Raw genomic sequence first — 17,864 nt, forward strand, 5'->3', positions numbered from 1 at the left:
AAGCCTTAACTAGCTCCGTGCAAGAATAAAAGAGAAGGGTTCCAGAATTTTAAAAGCACACAAAATGAAACAATGTTAATCTCACCTACACAAAGAAAAAGAAAATCTTATACCATAAGTACCAAACACAGATAAAGGCAATCAAATGTTTCCATGCAGAACACACGCACATTAGTCTCTGGCAGTCAAACCAGTAGTACTATGAGATAGTGATAAGCAGCAAGAAGTTCAAACATTAAGAAAAAAATCCCACAATAACTGTGCTGGGACACTATGATGGTTAACAAAAAGCTAGGTAGGTCCTGCATATGTTCAAAATGCACCAATGTAAACTTATGATGTTTCTGTTCATTTGCTTGTTCCATTTAAATTCTAACTTACCATTCAACCTTCATAACAAATAAATTACAGTTTTATCCCAAACAAGTGAGTTTTAAATAGCAGTAGCTGTCTGATAGACTAGAAAAAGAAAACATTTAATTACCTCTTTAATGTACTCTTAATTACAGTATTCCAAGCCAGGGTAAAACATCCCAACCACACTGAGCTCTCCACGAGAACATTTACAGTCTTCCTTCTGTTCAGCCAACCACTCAAAAAGCACAGTGTAGCTATGAGATGATGCAAATCCTACAAGACAAGTTTTGAGCTTTCTGTGTGAAAGCTGGGTAAGCATTTTCAGCGGATATGACACACAGGCTTTTGTTCATACATCTAGGCATTATTTCCTATTAACTAGCGCACCGTGTCACACCCTACATACACAGCATTAACCTTAAGCACTTCCATCCACATCGCATTGAAGTCGAACGTGGGATTATTGACACAAAAAGTTTCATTCAAGCTGTTTATTGGTAACACTCTCCTCCAAGAAGACTCTAAATAGCTTCATCTGGATGAAGAGAGATGTCAGGAATCTGCATGAGAGAACAAGCCAATTACTCTCTGTCAAATGAGACCTTACAGAGGAGGCAGTGGAGCTGCTGAAGAGCTACACGTCACTGCCAGTTCTTAAAACAAGTCACAATCCACTGGTATATCAGAAATGACAATGTGTCTAGGAAAGTCGGTACACATAACTAAACCTTGCTTGTCACCTGAAAGGATCACATTTTTTTTTTCTAATTATAAGTCACCACTGCAAATGTCAGCCCAATCAAGACAGACTTCACAAGCTGCAAAACAATGTTTTGGTTTTTTTTGAAAAACAGAGATATGACAAGTACCATTCATCGATCAATCTGTGTAAAACTGCTATTCTGTTTACAATTATACATGAAAATATTTAATTTGCATGTTTTCTGTACCTCCTTAACAGTTGCATTTCAAAATGTTTCCATCATTTAAACAAACTCAGCATCTCTGAGACCAGAACTGTGTCACTCCAAGACCCACAGCCCCAATGCCTTCAAACCCTGAGCATCCCCCCAGACCCCATCCCCACAAAGCATCATAAAACATTCTTTTTCTGTGACATTCTTCTCTTCAAGATAGCTGACATAACTTGAAGTATGTTTTCTCTAGAGCTTATTTTGATGTTTAAAGCAAGACTTCAGGCCACTCCATTTTCAGTAACAGTACAAACCCATTGATCTAGAGTGATTACCACAAACTCAGCAAAAGTATGAAAACAACAAAATGATAAAAAAAAATAATTAAAAATATTACCAGGCAAGCTTAATACAGATTAAGAAACCAGAAACTACTTACAGTATAGCAGTACCAAAATGTATTAACAATTACTGGTAAATGCTGCTTTCATCAATAACTCTTGCCTGTATAAATTTTTAATAACGCTTCAGTATCCTTTCATTATAGCGTTTTAAAGATCTCATTTTGCTACACAAGGGCAGGCTATTTAGGTGGATTTCAATTTTCTAAATAAATAGAAATGCCAAGAAGACTTTCTTCAGACATGCTATTAAACCACAAACATCACCTTCCTATCTCTCAGGAAATCTTCAGGACATCTTAAAGGAATTTTAAAGCAAAATTCACGTTGGCTGCACCGTCAACTGCAGCTTGTACTGCATCCTGCTTCTCCTATGAAGTGTACGGTCATCTCAACAGCTTATACTCTAGGAAACACGACATAAGAAAGGAAATTTAGAAGCTAAGCTTTTAAACTTCTGCAGCAAAAGCATACATAGCCAGTTCAGATATACTGCTTAAACAAAAAAAAGAAACCACCTTCCTCCCCAAAAACGCCACCACACCCCTGAAAGCCCTAGCACCTATACAGGGCAGGGGTGCAGGGGCCAAAACACAACCCTTTGAGACAATAATTTAGAAGGACATAACTACAGATGGAGTTAAGAAAACCTCTTTTGGCAGGCTGGAACCAGTTGAGTTCAGGTTACCTAACCAGCTTCCTTACTGAGGAAGCCCTAAAATCTACTGCAACTTCATGAGGAGCACATAAGAGAGAGGCGTATGAGATAATTTAAACAAGGTGCTCTGCAGATTGCTCTGACCTCCAGAAAGAATTTAATTATATCAACACTTCAAGCTTCTTATGCCTTTTTTTCTGTACATCTGGATAATATCAGTTTTTAGCACAAAACACATTCAGAATTGATCTGAGCTAGAAGAAAATATTTTGTATGTGCCACTCTCTTTTGAGGAGGGAAGTAAGCTAAACCAGAGCTCAGCTGAGCTAAAGTAAGTTGAAAAGCCAGTTATGTCATAATTAGTGCAGGAGCAGAGCTCAATTACAAGTATTTGCAGCCATTCTAACCTCAGATGACAGGCTAGGGCCACAAACCAAAGCTGTGACAAACAATTCAAGAGCTTTATTTACAAAGGTATTTGCTTCTTACACTGAAATTTAATACCTGCTCTAAGTTTAGTTCTAAGAGACTGATTTCTTATTTTAAAAAAATAATAAAAATCAACACCTAAAGCATTTTGAAACCCACATGCAGGCTTAGACTCTGGTATTAACAGATGGTGGTAATTCTCTCAGACACCTCACAAGTAAAAAAAAAAAAAGTACAAAAGAAAAAAAATTAATGTTTTTGTAATTCCAGGCAGACATTGCTTCATTGAGAGGAGATAGCTGGTTGTACTCAGTCTTCCACTCATACAATCTGAAATTTTTTTTTAAATGTAAAGCTGCCTTTCAGCAGTATTGCTTCTTAATCATTAAACTTCAGCTAAGTGATTAGCTTACATTTTTTGTGCTGATACTTTTGAGAACAAACTCAACTGGAAAAGTATCATCCTTGACAGTCTAAAAGGTATCAGCATACATGGTTTAGCCCCTTCAGTTGAAACTTCAGCTTCCCCCTTTTGTATCCTTCCTTTTGATTGTTGCTTAGAGTTACACCAAAGGCTCTTAATATGTTTTACATGCATTTGCACTGTGCTGAGCTGCTGGCTTACTGAAAAATGTGATAGCTTTCTGAGTAAACTACTTTCAAGTGAGAAGAAGGATTACAGACTTGAAAACTAATTTTTAACTGAGCCAGGACATGCAACAAAGCGAGTAGATCCAAATTTGTTCTTAAATAGAAATTAATTTCCTTTCACAAAATGTAAGTATTTTACAAAAAAATATATATAAACTTTTATAATGTTTATAAAAGATCATCTGTTTTTATTATAATTATTTTCCTTGTTTTATGAATCTTTTACACTTGTAGCTAATAAGGGAACCATCATAACGGTGAGAACTGGGAATAACCCACCTCTGGGTTTTATGAAATAGCTGCAACTACTAACTGAAGCCACACCTGTTGAAGAGCAGTTTGTTTTAAAGACAGTATCAACTCCTATTCAATGAGCACTACCTTTAAAATGTCAAATACTGTACTGTATAAACTGTCAGTGACTGACTCCCTCTCAGTGATTATATCTACACACAGCTCCAGTCACAATGTATTATTACGCATAAAATAATTCTGTTCAGAATAACTTATTTGTACAAAACAAGAATGATTAAAATATTATTAGGCAGTGATGACTGTGTAACACATTACCATTTCTAAGGTACATATACACACATATACTGCTATTGAATGTTTAATCTTTACAGATGAGACTTCATATAAAGTCATGCCTATTTTCAACAAACTCAATTCATAACTTAAAGAGCTTTGACTCTGTACTGAATATTAGTATTTTTTTTCTACTCATATCAAGCATCTGTAACTTTGAAGACTATGCTAATAGCTCTTCAAGTCTAATTTCAGTTCATGCTAAGTGGTTGAAAAGGTAGCGTTTAAAATACATGTTAAGAGCCGCAAAGTTTCATTAACTCAATATTAAGCCATTTATATAATTTTCATACATTTTTAGCAGAATATCAAATGTGGATGTCATATGTAAAATATCATGTCATATTTCTGAAATCCAAGAAATAAAGCCTTCCTAGAACCATAACCATGATCTGCAGAACTGGCAGACAGAGGTTTGTGTGTCTGAGCATGGCTATCTGTTAGCAGGCAGGCACAACAGATGAAAAGTAAACACCCACTGCTGCAGCTCACAGAGGTCTGTTTCCTTTCCTGGCTGCACGTGGTGCAAATTGTCCTTTGCTGGGTCAGCCACAGCAATATGGACTGGATCATTTGAGTAGATGTTGTAGCTCCTACTGTGAGAAGAGGAAGGGTTGCTATAATTAAAAGCCTTTTCAAACTCTGCCTCTCCCGTTTTGGAAAAGGGAGCACTATTGCCTGCCCAAGGCAAATAAAGACCTAAACATGCAAACAATCAAGGGGTTGGAACATCTGACATACAATGAAAGTCTGAAGAGATCTGAGAGACTGCCTATGGTCTCAAGAAGACAAAGTATGAAGAGATCTTACCAACCTGTATGCTTATTTTTGGTGCGACAGAACAGGTGGAGTGGTCGGGAGTAGAGACAATGGAGCCAGACTCCTCTCAGTAGCTCCCCGTGACAGGATGACTGACAAAAGGCACAGCAAATTCCACTTACACCTGAGTAAAAACTTCATTTGGGATTCTCAATCTTTAGAAATATTCAAAACCCAGCCAGACAAGGCCCTATACAGCTTGCTTTAGTTGATCCTGCTTTGAGTATGAACTTCTGTCCAGTGACCTGCGGAGGTCCCTGCCATCCTTGATTATTCTACAATTCTAAGAAATTTCTGTGATTCTGCTAGCTTACAGAAGTGCCTGAACAATGAAGTTTCAGAAGGACTTTGTAACATGAGTGCCAAAGAAAAGAATTGAGAGGCATGATTATTATTGTGATTTTGATGAGGGAAATAAACAAACAAAAAAAGATCCATGTGAGCCTAGGACAGCATGTTGAAGTTTCATTTCATGGAGGAACACTTTCAAGCCAACAGTCCTAATGCATATGTAAAAACTGAGTTGGCAATGATGGCTTTCATTGGAGCTCTCAACATCAAAAGAAAATACCAAAGGACACCAACCATGAATGTGTAAAACACCACATAGTAAGGTTCTTAATCTCCTTCCATTTGCTGTAACTTAACATACCCGCAATGCAGTTTCTAGAGGCCCCTTAGTAAGTATCATTAAGGTTAAAAAATTATTATTTGAAGAGGGATGGTGCTGCTTTCCTTCCTACAAAAACAGCTTTTTCTTCTGATTTCAGACAACAGCTCCTGCCCCATTCCCTCAACATTCCTCCTGCAATTAAAAAGCTGCAGTTAACGTCCTCCTGCAAAGACGCAAAATCCCCAAGTCCATTCCCTAGACAACTGGGAAGCTCATTCTCCCTATGTAACATCCCCAGATATAACAGTTATAACAGTTCAAACCTCTCTTTTTTTTTTTTTTTGTGCTTTAGTGTTTCCCAATCTTCAGGTACATTTGCTCACGTTATGGGTATGGTACACAATTGGAGTTGACAGAACTCTGTAGTCACATTCTGATATGTGTCCTATTGGAAGGTACGGATGACTTTCCCACTCTGCTAGCTATAAAACACATATTCAACTTTAAGCCAGAAAGCTCCCCTGATTTCAAAGAGTGTTTTTTTTGTTTTGTTTTGTTTTTTAAGAATGATTCTTAAAGTGACACAGGAAGATTTTCAGTTCACAACTAAACCAAAAAATATTTATTGATGCAGTGAGCTACCAAAAGCTTAAGAATAAGAGCAAACAGACTGGACAGGGATGAGCAATCCAAGTCAGGGCTTGGCTTCAGTCACTTCATTACTAGTTCGGACATGTACTTCACTGTTATTATTCCATAGGTAATAAAAGCATATCTTAGTTTTATATAAATCTGTATTAGGATTGAGTCTTTGTTTCAGTAGGTTTGTACAGGCTCCTTTGTACTTCCATATTCACAACTGTATTTATAAATATTCAAAACGTTTTCTTTTTACATAAGAAATGACAAAAAAAATGTTAAAGTGGTTCTTAAATAATCAATTCAAAGTAGGCAATCAAAAGTCAATAAAAGTTAGTAACATAAGATTTCCTGAGTATCTATCAAAGAATACTGAAAATTTAAAAGGCCAGGATGAGTGAGATCATGTAAAAACAGATTACAATGCCATATTGCTGGTACTGGAGTTAGTTTAGAAGGTTCCGGTCAGGAGATTGATTATTTCCATCATTCTCTCTACACTGTATGAGCACTTCAAACGTCATCATGTACAAAACAAACATGATTAAATGCACTCAAATAAATAACAATTTCACTCGTAAGTGAAAATCTTGCCCTATGTCATTTTCAGCTAATTCAAAAAAAAACAATCTAGTCTGTATAGTTAAGAAAGGCTTTCAACTATAAACAGAACAGCTAAAGAAATCAAGCATCTGTAAGCCACTGAACAGTATAAGCAGTATTCACATTTATGTAAGCTTTCCAAGAATCTTTGTGCTGGAACAATTTCACTGATGCAACCCAATTTTAAAGTTAACGCAGGGTAGGTACATTACAGGGTTGTATTAATATAAGTGAATTGACATCATGGTACAAAGCTCAGTAAGACCAGAATGATACTGTCTTACTTAGTTACTGAAGACTATTATTGTCTATGTATTTCCAAAGTAGAACAAACTCTAAACCACATAAAATACCACAATGCAAATTCTAGCAGAGAGTCAAGTCAGTAGATTGATAGAGAAGCACCACAACTTCTGATCAGAAAGAACCCAATCTGTCCCTTTGAGATTACTGTAATAAACAAGCTGCTTAAATCAGAAGTTAAGAAACTATAGTTCAATTACTTAAAATTCAACATAATCCTATAGTTGAAACGGATATTTCTATCCTCAAGGAAGTGGTATGTTGCTCCTCACAAATATACACATTTTTTAATTGTTTTTATCATTACGCTGAATATCATATATTGATATGTGTGCACCCAAGTGCATCTAAACCTTTACAAAACAAGAGTGGTAGGTAGGCCACCAAATTCAAAACAGGTGTTTCAAAAGATCTACCACCTCTGAATATAAAAGCAAGTTCTAGATTTCATTTAGATTTAAAGATAAATTAAAGGTTTTCTCTATGCAAGAATAACTAAAACAGCCCAGTAGGGTATTTCCAAAAACATGAATGGTAAATAAAGATCTAATTCCATTACAAAATACATGAAACTTCATCAACATAAACAAACACTACTGCACCAATCTTTTAGTCACCAGGCACATACAAGGAAATCAACTAAGGAGGCAGCTGCAACAATGTGTTGTGTGTAAAATGCTACAAAATGCTACAGCAACCTGAAGCAACAAAGGTTGATTTAAAATGGTAGACTTATCAAGACAAAGGTACAAAAAGAAAAAAAAAGTTCAATACCAAGTAATGAACAGATAAGATTATGAGACTGATTTAAAGTAGCTCGGATAGCCTATTAAGTTAACACAGCCATTAAAAGCCACAGTATTTACTAGGATATAATAGTTGCTGTTTTGGTACTAACCCAATCACGTATTTCATTCCACTTTGACTAAATTCAGTATGGCAGCTGGTGAAAGGGAGAGGGAACAAACCCTTCAGAAGAAATTCAGAGATGACTAGATAATTTTTTGTCATTGCTGTTGTTTTTGTTTTTAAGTATGTAGTTATCCACAGCATGTCATGTATTTGATAAGTATGGGTAGAAGCACTGAAAAAAAAAACTCATTAAAATGGAAGAAAAACTGCACCACAGCCTCCTAGACATCAGCCTCATGAATGTAACCCTTTGACTTCTACCCCCCCCGAGTACCATTCAGAAAGTCAAGGTGGAGGGGAGTGAGGAAAAATACGGAGGGGAAAGATTAGTGTATAACTGAGCTGAATACTTTGTCTTGTAAAACACACAGTGTAAATGTGGAATGAGGTCACAGTTTTGTAAAAATAGCATCTTGATAGAGCAAGGTGCTAACCCTTTGCTTGATGCAAAAGGATAAAACATAGCTAGGGTTAGAGTTGGACTCAGTGATCCCTGTGGGTCCCTTCCAACTCAGGATATTCTACGATTCTAAGGTACCGGGTGGGGGGAAAAGGACAAAGAACGGATGAGTTTTATTGATACCAGTCTCAGAGCTTTATTACTTCAGTGTGACAAAAAAAAAAAGCCTTAGTTGTTCACTTTCTTTATAATCCGTGAACTGAATCCTGTAAAAATAAGTGAGATGTAAACCTAAGAAGAAAAAAACTATTCATATTTAAGTGGTAAGAAATACAGGAATCAGCATTACAAGCTCAAATTGTAAGAAATTCAAACTGAAACAAAGCAAGCTTTCTAAAGTGAAATGACAATGAAATTCACATGGTCTTATTTGATGAAAGCTGGCCGTACAAGAGACAGCTAAAAAACACACAATGAAGGAAAAAGTCCCGAGACCATTAAAATATTAAGAAAGTAGAGAATTAAGGAAGCAAGTCAGTAAAAGTTAAAAATATATTGCCTATAGGAATGTATCAATCCATTACACCAGAACCACAGCAGATTCCAAGCCACCTTGCTGGGATATCACTAGGGCTTCACGACTAACACAAGAATTGAAAAAAAATATCCACCCAGGTATAAACACCTAGAAAGCTAAAAGCAAGTAGTTATTCTAGAAGAAAACAAGCAAACATCCAGTCAAAGATTTTCTGTAACCAGAACTGAGTTTTCCACGAAGGTACTAGATAGCAACAATGACTACAGTATGCTTGTGTAGCTGCCCATGGAGTGCTATTACAACCTCTAGTATCAAATACTGCACTTTTCATGTAGGTCTGGTAGTTTCTACAGTCACTCCCAGACAGTTTAGAATGAAGACAGGATGGGCAGGATAAGGACCAGTGGGACAGACAGCAACTGGGAACAAGAACTGACACCTCAATTTAAATATTACCTAAAACCAGAAACACAAATACAATAATAAAAATTTAATAAATAAATAAAAATTCCCCCAAACTTTGCTTTTTCTGAATAATACCATCCACCAACACAGAATTATACTACAAAAATGGAAGGGCTTCCACAAAGAAAATTGAGTGAGATTCTTGAGCCTGCAGAGCCAGTTCTACAAGACAAACATAAGCCACATGATTGAGGCTAAAGCTCACGAGGTCCCCTCTTTCTCAGAGCACAAAAGCAATTCTCCCCACACAACAGCAGAACTCTGCCCCAGGAAGTTGGAGCAACCAAGACTGTAAATGGATTAAAAGAACTCAAATATCAAAACCCAACATTAGCTCAAGACAACCCTCAACCAGTGGGTTAAAAGATCTTTCTTATATGTACCTCATTTCACGTTTTTCCTCACAACCACTGCTACAAAGAGACCATAGGGCCAGAATCATCTCTCACATGATCCAAACCAATTGCTTTGAAGCAGCAAATGCTATTCCTGCAAGTACAACACATGATGGAGCACTAAAAAATGGCTTACCTCTTCTGAGGGGTGACTAACACTGAAGTGGGATGGAACAGTCAAGAAAATGAGAAGAGCTAGGCAGGAGCGTGGGCTGAAGTCAACAAGAACAGCAAGAGACTTTCTGAACTATGCCTGGTGTTTGACCTACTTCTTACAAGCACTCTGTAGCTTAACAAAAAAAATATACATAAAGAAACAAAGTTTTCCAGATTGCACAAGAACACTGGTCAGTTACACCTGCATCAATCTGAAATCTGTATAAATCTGCATCACATCATCTGTTCAACATGCATAGGCAAAACAAGCAGCATGTGTCAGCAGCAGTCACAATTTTTTAGTGTCAGCTGGCTTCCTGTTCACCTTTCATATTTTGCACTGCTATGGAATCAGCATTACAGAACTCAAATTCTAAGAAATTCAAACTGGAACAAAGAAAGCTTTCTAAAACAAAAAGACAATGCAATTCACATGGGCTTATTTGATGAAAGCTGGCCATACAAGTGACATTTAAAAACACATAATGAAGGAAAAAAGTCCCAAAACCATTAAGATACTGAAAAAGCTGAGAATTAAGGAAGCAAATCAGTAAAAATAATGAAAGGAAAGGCCATTGGAGATGCATTATAGACCAATTAATTAAAGCCATGCATGAAATTTTTAACTAGGAAACAAGTGAAACAAAAATATCCTTGAAGTAAAGTAAAAATACAGATGGGCAGGCTGACCCAGTTCCACCCCTAATATCATATTTGCTGGAGCACACTGTGCAGAACTTCAATTTAAACATCAGCCTAACATGTACCGTAAGTATGAAAGGGTTATCAAGAAGCAAAGGGACTATGGAGAACGCAAATAAGCACATCTATCATAGCTATAACAAGGTCCTTGACAGTATTTTAAGAAAACTAATAGAGTTGTTCAAAGGGGAAAAGCCTCCTTCATCAACAGATGCATGGAACTGGGGTCAAAATACCCCCAAAGAGAAATCACAAAGAACAATGAAAGGATTACACAGTTTGGGAGGAAAGCATTTTTCAGTTTGCTACTTTGTAGTACACAAAGGTCAGTACGTCAGATGGAGCACACCAAACCTGGGAATTCATATTATACCCATAAAACAAACATCAAAATAAGCATCAGCATAGAAGAATGCATGAGGTATGATGGGAAGTTCCCTCCCATTTCCAGAAATGGGAAAGAAATACTACATTCTAGAAAATCATGGTAGAAAAGCCTGCAGTTCGTAGACTCTTAACATCTTCTGACCTTCATACTATAAATACTAGCACTTTTTTTTAAGGAGTTAACTCCTTAGCTAGGAGTTAAAGTTAAGTAGTTCACTGGCATTTGCACGTGAAGGGCAGAATCCTCTCTCCATTACGTTTTCCACTTAACGTTAAACCACGAAGAATAATATAAGCTATACTAACAACTCTACCAAGAGATGTTTCATTAAACAAATTCACCGGTATAACACGATTGTGTGAACACACAGCAATTTCAGAGGACAAGAAGTGTCACTAAGGAAAAGATAAGTGTTTGTTGCTACAAACCCCATAAACAGTGTAGCCATGCACACAAACAAAACACTGTCTGAGTGGAAAGTCAACTATTAAAATTTAACAACGGTGAAAATCCAACAACATTAAACATGGAAAAAGATTTTCAACACTGGATTAAAGCATATAATCAACTTGCAGACACGGTAAGTCACTGTATCTATCAACATCAGAATGTAGCACATGAAATAACTCTGAAATGCAGTAGCAAACCACTGTGTGGGATCACCAAATCAAACATTTGAAAGTACCAACTGTCCTAGAGAAAGTCCAAGAAGAAAACTAACAGGAAAGAAATGTGACTATCTCCTGGGCAAGGACAAGCCAAACAAAAGTTCTGTCTCAGGCATTTTCTGCTGCTTTCATAACAGATGTAGGAAGAATCAAAAGACTTCTTTAAGCTTTACATAGAAGAAAGCAGAAATCTCAAACAGGAAAAAAAAAAGTATCTCAAACTAACCTCTGATTCTACCTGGTAATAACTAAAGTCATAGCTATGCAGCATTCTGATACTAAAATGCTATTATCAAATGACTTACAGATACCCACTGTGGTATACTATAGGTTATATTCCTTTCAAAGACAACACAGACTGAAATCAGCTCTAAACACTGGCTACTCATTATCACATTTGCATTAAAAGTCATTCAGAAACAGCATAGTAAAGGTAAAGATGAAGAAAAAGAAAAAAGAAAATCAAGTTCTCTCTAATCCCGCAAGAATGCTTCTAAAATACAAAATTTCATTTTATTTAAAGTTGCTATTAAAATCCTTAATAAAGAATCAGCTAAAATTTAGTGGTTTAGGGGTATGATATCAGCTTTACTTTGTATTTGCCCTATTCACTATGTTTGTTTTACACGTGAGTAAATTAAGGTTCAGATATATAGGCAGAAGTTTGAGACATTTGCTGCACTGAGAAGAAAAAGATTAGCAGACAATATAACCTCTCTCTGCTGTGGGAATACTGACTATTATATATTACAGTCCATCTGTTAAGTAATGACTGATCCAGAATGCATCGCTACTGCAGCAGACTCCCAAGCAGTTTCACATTCATATACGTCTCCTGGTGCTGAGAGAACTGTGAAACAGTTGCATTTATTTTTAAATATAAGCATAGTTTCCAGCAATAGCAACTAATTAAGTAGGTAGATCTTACAGCCAAGCACTGTACGTCCTCCAAATAAATGCTAAAACACATTCTAACACCCCCAAAGCATAAGCCAATGTTAGTCCAGTTGCTGATGCATTAACAGCCAGATTTAAAGTAAGCTTAAATATCAGTAAGTAGAATGAAAGAAGAAAAATAATCAGGAAAGGATTAAAAATTTTAGTATCTGTTATGATCCACACAAAGCCAGTTAATGAAATAAGTGTGTGTCATTCCCTTCTTTTGAGTGCTACTTTTAAAGCAATGGGTAAAAATCCAATAAAGTTATGATGACTTGTCCTACAGTTATACAAAAATATATATATTTAAAAAACATGCTTCAGTTAAGTGTCAAACGTCTTGTAGAGAGGAGTGGGAAATATATGACATTATTGTTCTGACATATTCAAAAAACTATTAAGGTTTTAACCCTGTGCATTTGTATAAGCCATAATATTAAAATGATCTGGCCAAATCATGTCTTTCTCTGCATGCTGCAGCTTTTCCATTCAGCCTGTGCTAGGTCAAATGCAAATAGCTACCAAACAAACAGAGGAATACATCCTTTTAGTGTTTGAAACAAAATATATTTTTACACGACTTTCTACAAAATGGGTATAGGTCAGAAGCATTAAATGAAACAAAGGCAGTTTCAATTAATAGCCATTCAGTTTGAAGCAGTCATTTTTCCATCCTATTTTATATGCAAAAATAGAGGATATTTCATTGACTGAACTGCTTCAAAAGCTTTGCTGCAGCAAATCTTGCATTCAGGAGCAGCACCAAATTGCACATAATTGAAAGTGATTCATTTTTAGATCCACTCGTTTGGCTTCTGTAGGTTCCTCAGGCTTTGGTGTAGGTAGCGCAAAAACATTAAGTCATACAGTCCTGCAGTAACTCTTTCACTCCATGAAGTGAGCAGATGACTAAGGAGCTACATCTTACCATCTCCTCGTTTCAAGCTATTCGCCAACGTAAAATAACAACATTTTGCAATGCACAGACCCTGAATTTGGGAACAGCACTTACTTTGCAGACAAGAATGTGTTTTGGAAAGCGTGACAGATTAAGACACGAGCAGCCCAACGCTGCAATACAACTAACTCTTTATTAGAGATATTAAAGCACGTTAAATCCTTGCAAAAATCTCCTTCCTCCCCCTTCCCCTACATAAAACGCTCAGCCAGCTCTGAGCTCACAGGGTTAAACCCCTCACATGCTTCAGCCACTAAGAAAAGCCATCAGCTCAGGCTGCTTTTCTAACCTTTTTTTTTTTTTTCAATTAAAAACAGCTACTACATCCACACCGCTCTTCTTCCAAAGAAGTCAGGTTACACGGCAGCACCCAGAACCCGAAGTTGCTAATTACTTCATCTCTGTATTATGTATTTAATGTTAAGAATCAGGCTGCGGGAGGCGGCGGGGAGGCTGTGGGCAGGGGACGAGCGGCCTGCCCGCACCTCACAGGGTCCTGCCTGGAGTTTGGGCAGCGCTGAGGGGGGCTCTGCCGAGGCAAAGAGCGGCTCGTGTTATTATCGGGAAAACAGGCACGAGAGGAGCCGGGGAAGGCGAGGCTGTCCGCCCACGGCTGGAGAAGGGCCGTGGGCGTGCGGGGGGCTCGGGGCAGGGGCCGTGCGGGTGTCTGGAGGGCCGCAGGGGGCAGTCCCGGCAGGGGGTGGCCGGTGCCCCGGGGGAGGACGACCGGGGCCCGCCGGAGCGTTACGGGGCGGGGTGGCGGGCCGCTTACCAGGTTCAGCACCGTCTCCACGATATCCCGGTTGCTGACCTCGCCGACCTGGATGAGCCCGATGAGGACGGCGAATTTCATCCGGATGTTGCGGATCGGCACCGACGGGTTAATCATCCCCGCGGGGAGCACCACGGACCCGGCGCCCGGCGCCCTCAGCTCCCCCATCACCGCCACGCCGCCTCCTCCTCCTCCTCCTCCTCCTCCTCCTCCTCCTCCACCGGCCCCGACGGAGATGAGCCCCGCGGGCTGCGGCTCCGGCCCCGACACCGGCTTCTCGCTCGCCATTTACCCCCCGCCGTTACCGGCACCTGCCGCCGCCGCCTCCTCCTCCCCGCCCGGCCGGGCCGAGCCGAGCATCCACCGCAGCCGCAGCCGGCGGGGCCGCAGGGAGCCGGCCCGAGGCGCAGGCACCGTCCCCGGAGCCGCTCCCCCGCTCCGCTATAATGAGGGATTATTATGGGCGCCGATGCCCCGTTAGCCGAAGGCTGCCCAGCCGGGGCCGCCTCCCCGCCGCGGGGCGGGAGGAGCGGGCGCCGCCGAGCTCCTCGGCTCGGCTCTGCCGGGCACGGCTCGGCTGGGCACGGAGGCGAGGCGGCGGGGCGAGCGCTCGCCGCTGTTGTTGTGGAGCCTAGCCCGCCGCCGCTCACTCCGCCATGTTGCCGCCCCCTGCCTGCGGTAGCCGCTAGGGCGCCTGCGCCGAGCCCGCTGGGGGGGAGTGGCCGGGCAGGGGCCGGGGCCCCCCCTCCCGGCAGGGCGACAGGTGAGCAGGTGCACCGGGGGCCGCCGCCCTGAGGGGGCCGCGCCGAGGAGCGGAGCCGCCGTCGCCCGGCCGCCGCCCGAAGTGCCGGGGTGGCGCCCGCCCGCCTCGACGCGGGGCCGCCCCCGGCCGAGGGCTCGGCCCCGGCCCCGCCGCCTCGCCGTGCCCCCCTTGAGGGAGAGGGGTGGCGGTCTTCGTGGCGGGGAGGCGCCCCCTCCTCGCCTCCCCTCGCCGCCTGCCCCCCGTCGTCGTGCTGGGAGGGGCCTGGGTGGCAGCGTCCCGTGTTTTCCAGTCACGGTGGTCGCGCTGATCCCGGGCTGTTGGGTGTTAAAAGTGTCTGTACGAAGCGTTTGGTACATCTTTTTAATCGATTTCCAATGGGGACGTGGGGGGTTACGTACAGGCTCCTGAGGTGTGACCTCTTTTGGTGTGGGGACAAAAGGGGGAAAGCCTGGGGTCTTCCAGCCGGAGAGTGCCCGTGCTGCTTGTTCACGGTGATGAATATCATCACCGAGTTCTTACTCATATCTCCTACCTCTGTTTCTCAGTGCTGGTGGTATTTTTGGAGATGCCCAGTCAACAGCGTTTTTACCGAGCCCATTTGTTTCAGTGATGCCAACGAGCATTTTTTCAATCCTCTCTGGTATTATATCAGAGAAACAGAAGCACCTTTGATATGTTTTGAAGAGGCTTAAATTATTCAAATAGTGGTTTGAATAAAACTATGTATTTGCTCTATGTGTGCTGGAGATAATCCATCCCCATTCACAAATGCATTCTATCTTGGCTTCATAGTGACTGTAATCACAAAGTTGAATTTTACAACAAATCTTGCCCCCAGGCCTCAGAATACCGTTCATCCTGTCTCTTCTTTAACCCCAAATTTGGGAATTTGGCAGGAGTGTCAGTCCTCCTGTAGACAACAAACTGCACAAACACAGTGAATCAGCAGGACCTGATCAGTACATCCTCCGGGATTACAACAGCTGCTCTAGGCTCCACCAAGAAAAGACCTCAGCTCTGTACCATCAGAGGCATTCGCTCTACATACTTGTAAATACAGTACGTCACATTTACGGTTTTGCAAGCCCAGTAGGTGCTTGACAGTATACATAGACCAGATGCATAGATGTGGCTAGAACAGTGGCTACCTAGGAATCTCAGACCCAATATTATTTCAGAAAGCTACAAAAGATGACAAGAAAACATGAAAGATTTGTTATGAGAGATAAGAAAGCACAAAGTTTTCTTAAAAGGAAATTTCATCGCAACTTGCCACCATCCTAGAATTGTAGAATCATAGAATCATAGAATAGCTTGGGTTGGAAGCGACCTTAAAGACCACCTAGTCCCAATGCCCCTGCCATGGGCAGGTACACCTCCCACTAGACCAGGTTGCCCAAAGCCTCATCCAACCCGTCCTTGAATTCTTCCAGGGAAGTATTCATCTAGCAACCTTGTATAACTCTAAGTGAAGGTATAATCTGATTTCACATGCTCCTGGAGGGCCAGAGATTCCATTCCCACCAGAGCCGTAACACAACTAGCAAAACTGAATGCAAATGCAATTAACTGCTTAAATACCAAGACAACCATCTTAGTTTAAACCACCAAGGAGGGGTGTTCCCATGAGGTAACCAGACAGACTTTTGACTGTAGTGTGTGAGCTCTTGTATATCATGGGTGGAAATACAGGGGCAAAAAAATCCAGGTAGTGTATAACGATGAGCTGATGGGGGAGTATGTTTTGAATTGTGCTTGCTATCTGTATCACTGGCTGAAGTAAGTCCTATTCCAAAAGATTTTAAAATTATTATCAAGAAAAAGATCCATAGGCAAAAATCCATAACTTGGAATTTTCAGAGAAAGATTCCATTGGTTGTTTTACTTTGCCCCATTTCCCATTTAAAACAAACAAACAACAAAAACAAACAAAAAAACAATAACAACAACAAAAACTGTGACAATTCAAAAGGTAAAACTTTGTAGGACTGTTAAATTACTGTTCCAGTCTGCAAACTAAAACATTATGCAGATGTTAGGCTGCCTCATAATCTTCATCTTGATCTGAGAACGGGATATTTCATTCATGTAGAGTTCCCATCTGGCAATCAAGTATCCTCTTGGAGTTTGGAGGTCTTCTAGTTAGTGTAAACTTAAATTATTTAATTTTACACATAAATAGTTTTGAAAATTTAAAAATACCTGCCTTTTTTGCAAAACTAAAACTTTAACCTAGAACTCTGACATTCAGTAGAAATTGTAATACTCTTTACAGCTAACACTCAACAGCTCTTCCCTTCACTATTCCCATATCCAGGTCTATTTGGCAAGGCATGTTGCTACAAATAGTATAGTTGCAAGCTTCCTGTTGGCTGATGGGTTGAGCGGTTTTCTTGTTCTGATTGATCGTGCTGCTGTCTGATAAATGGGTGAGGAGTTAAGTGATAATTGCTTTTCTAGTGGTAGGTATATTAATGTGGATCACTGTCCAATTTTTACAAATCCCAGAATAACTTCACAACTTTGAGATCCATTGTTGAATTCAGTTCATGTTTTTCATTGGTTTGTTGCTTGTCTTTGTGATGGAATAGGTGGACAAATAGCACAACAACATAAGCTTCCTTTCTCTAGGAAACTGGGATAAAAAAATATGGCTCGATATCTGTTTTATTCATTCTCTACTTCACACTGTTCATGGAAGACTCCATAATTTATACATATACCCAAATGATGGGGTACTTCTTGTCTACAACTTTTCCATATACAACTATTCATGCATTCCTCCACGTTGAATTTCTGATACAATTTTAATCATGAGTTTGTCTGGAAGTTC

The 17,864-nt window shown here is 40.1% G+C and overlaps 1 protein-coding gene across 10 annotated transcripts in view; it reads right to left on the reverse strand.

The window, feature by feature from the left end:
• NBEA (neurobeachin) overlaps positions 1–14,931 on the reverse strand; it is a 520,716-nt gene extending 505,785 nt beyond the window's left edge. For 7 of the 10 annotated variants that reach the window (XM_083801105.1, XM_083801107.1, XM_083801110.1 and 4 more), the window contains exon 1: positions 14,269–14,924. In XM_083801105.1, the coding sequence (XP_083657231.1) occupies positions 14,269–14,556 (288 nt within the window). In that variant the 5' untranslated portion in view covers positions 14,557–14,924. Of the gene's footprint in view, positions 1–14,268 lie in introns of all 10 variants that reach the window. The other 3 variants (XM_083801108.1, XM_083801111.1, XM_083801114.1) reach the window with 3 other exon arrangements.
• Positions 14,932–17,864: the final 2,933 nt, after the last annotated feature.

Source organism: Anser anser, assembly GCF_964211835.1.
Source record: "Anser anser genome assembly, chromosome: 1".
Lineage (NCBI taxonomy): Eukaryota > Metazoa > Chordata > Aves > Anseriformes > Anatidae > Anser > Anser anser.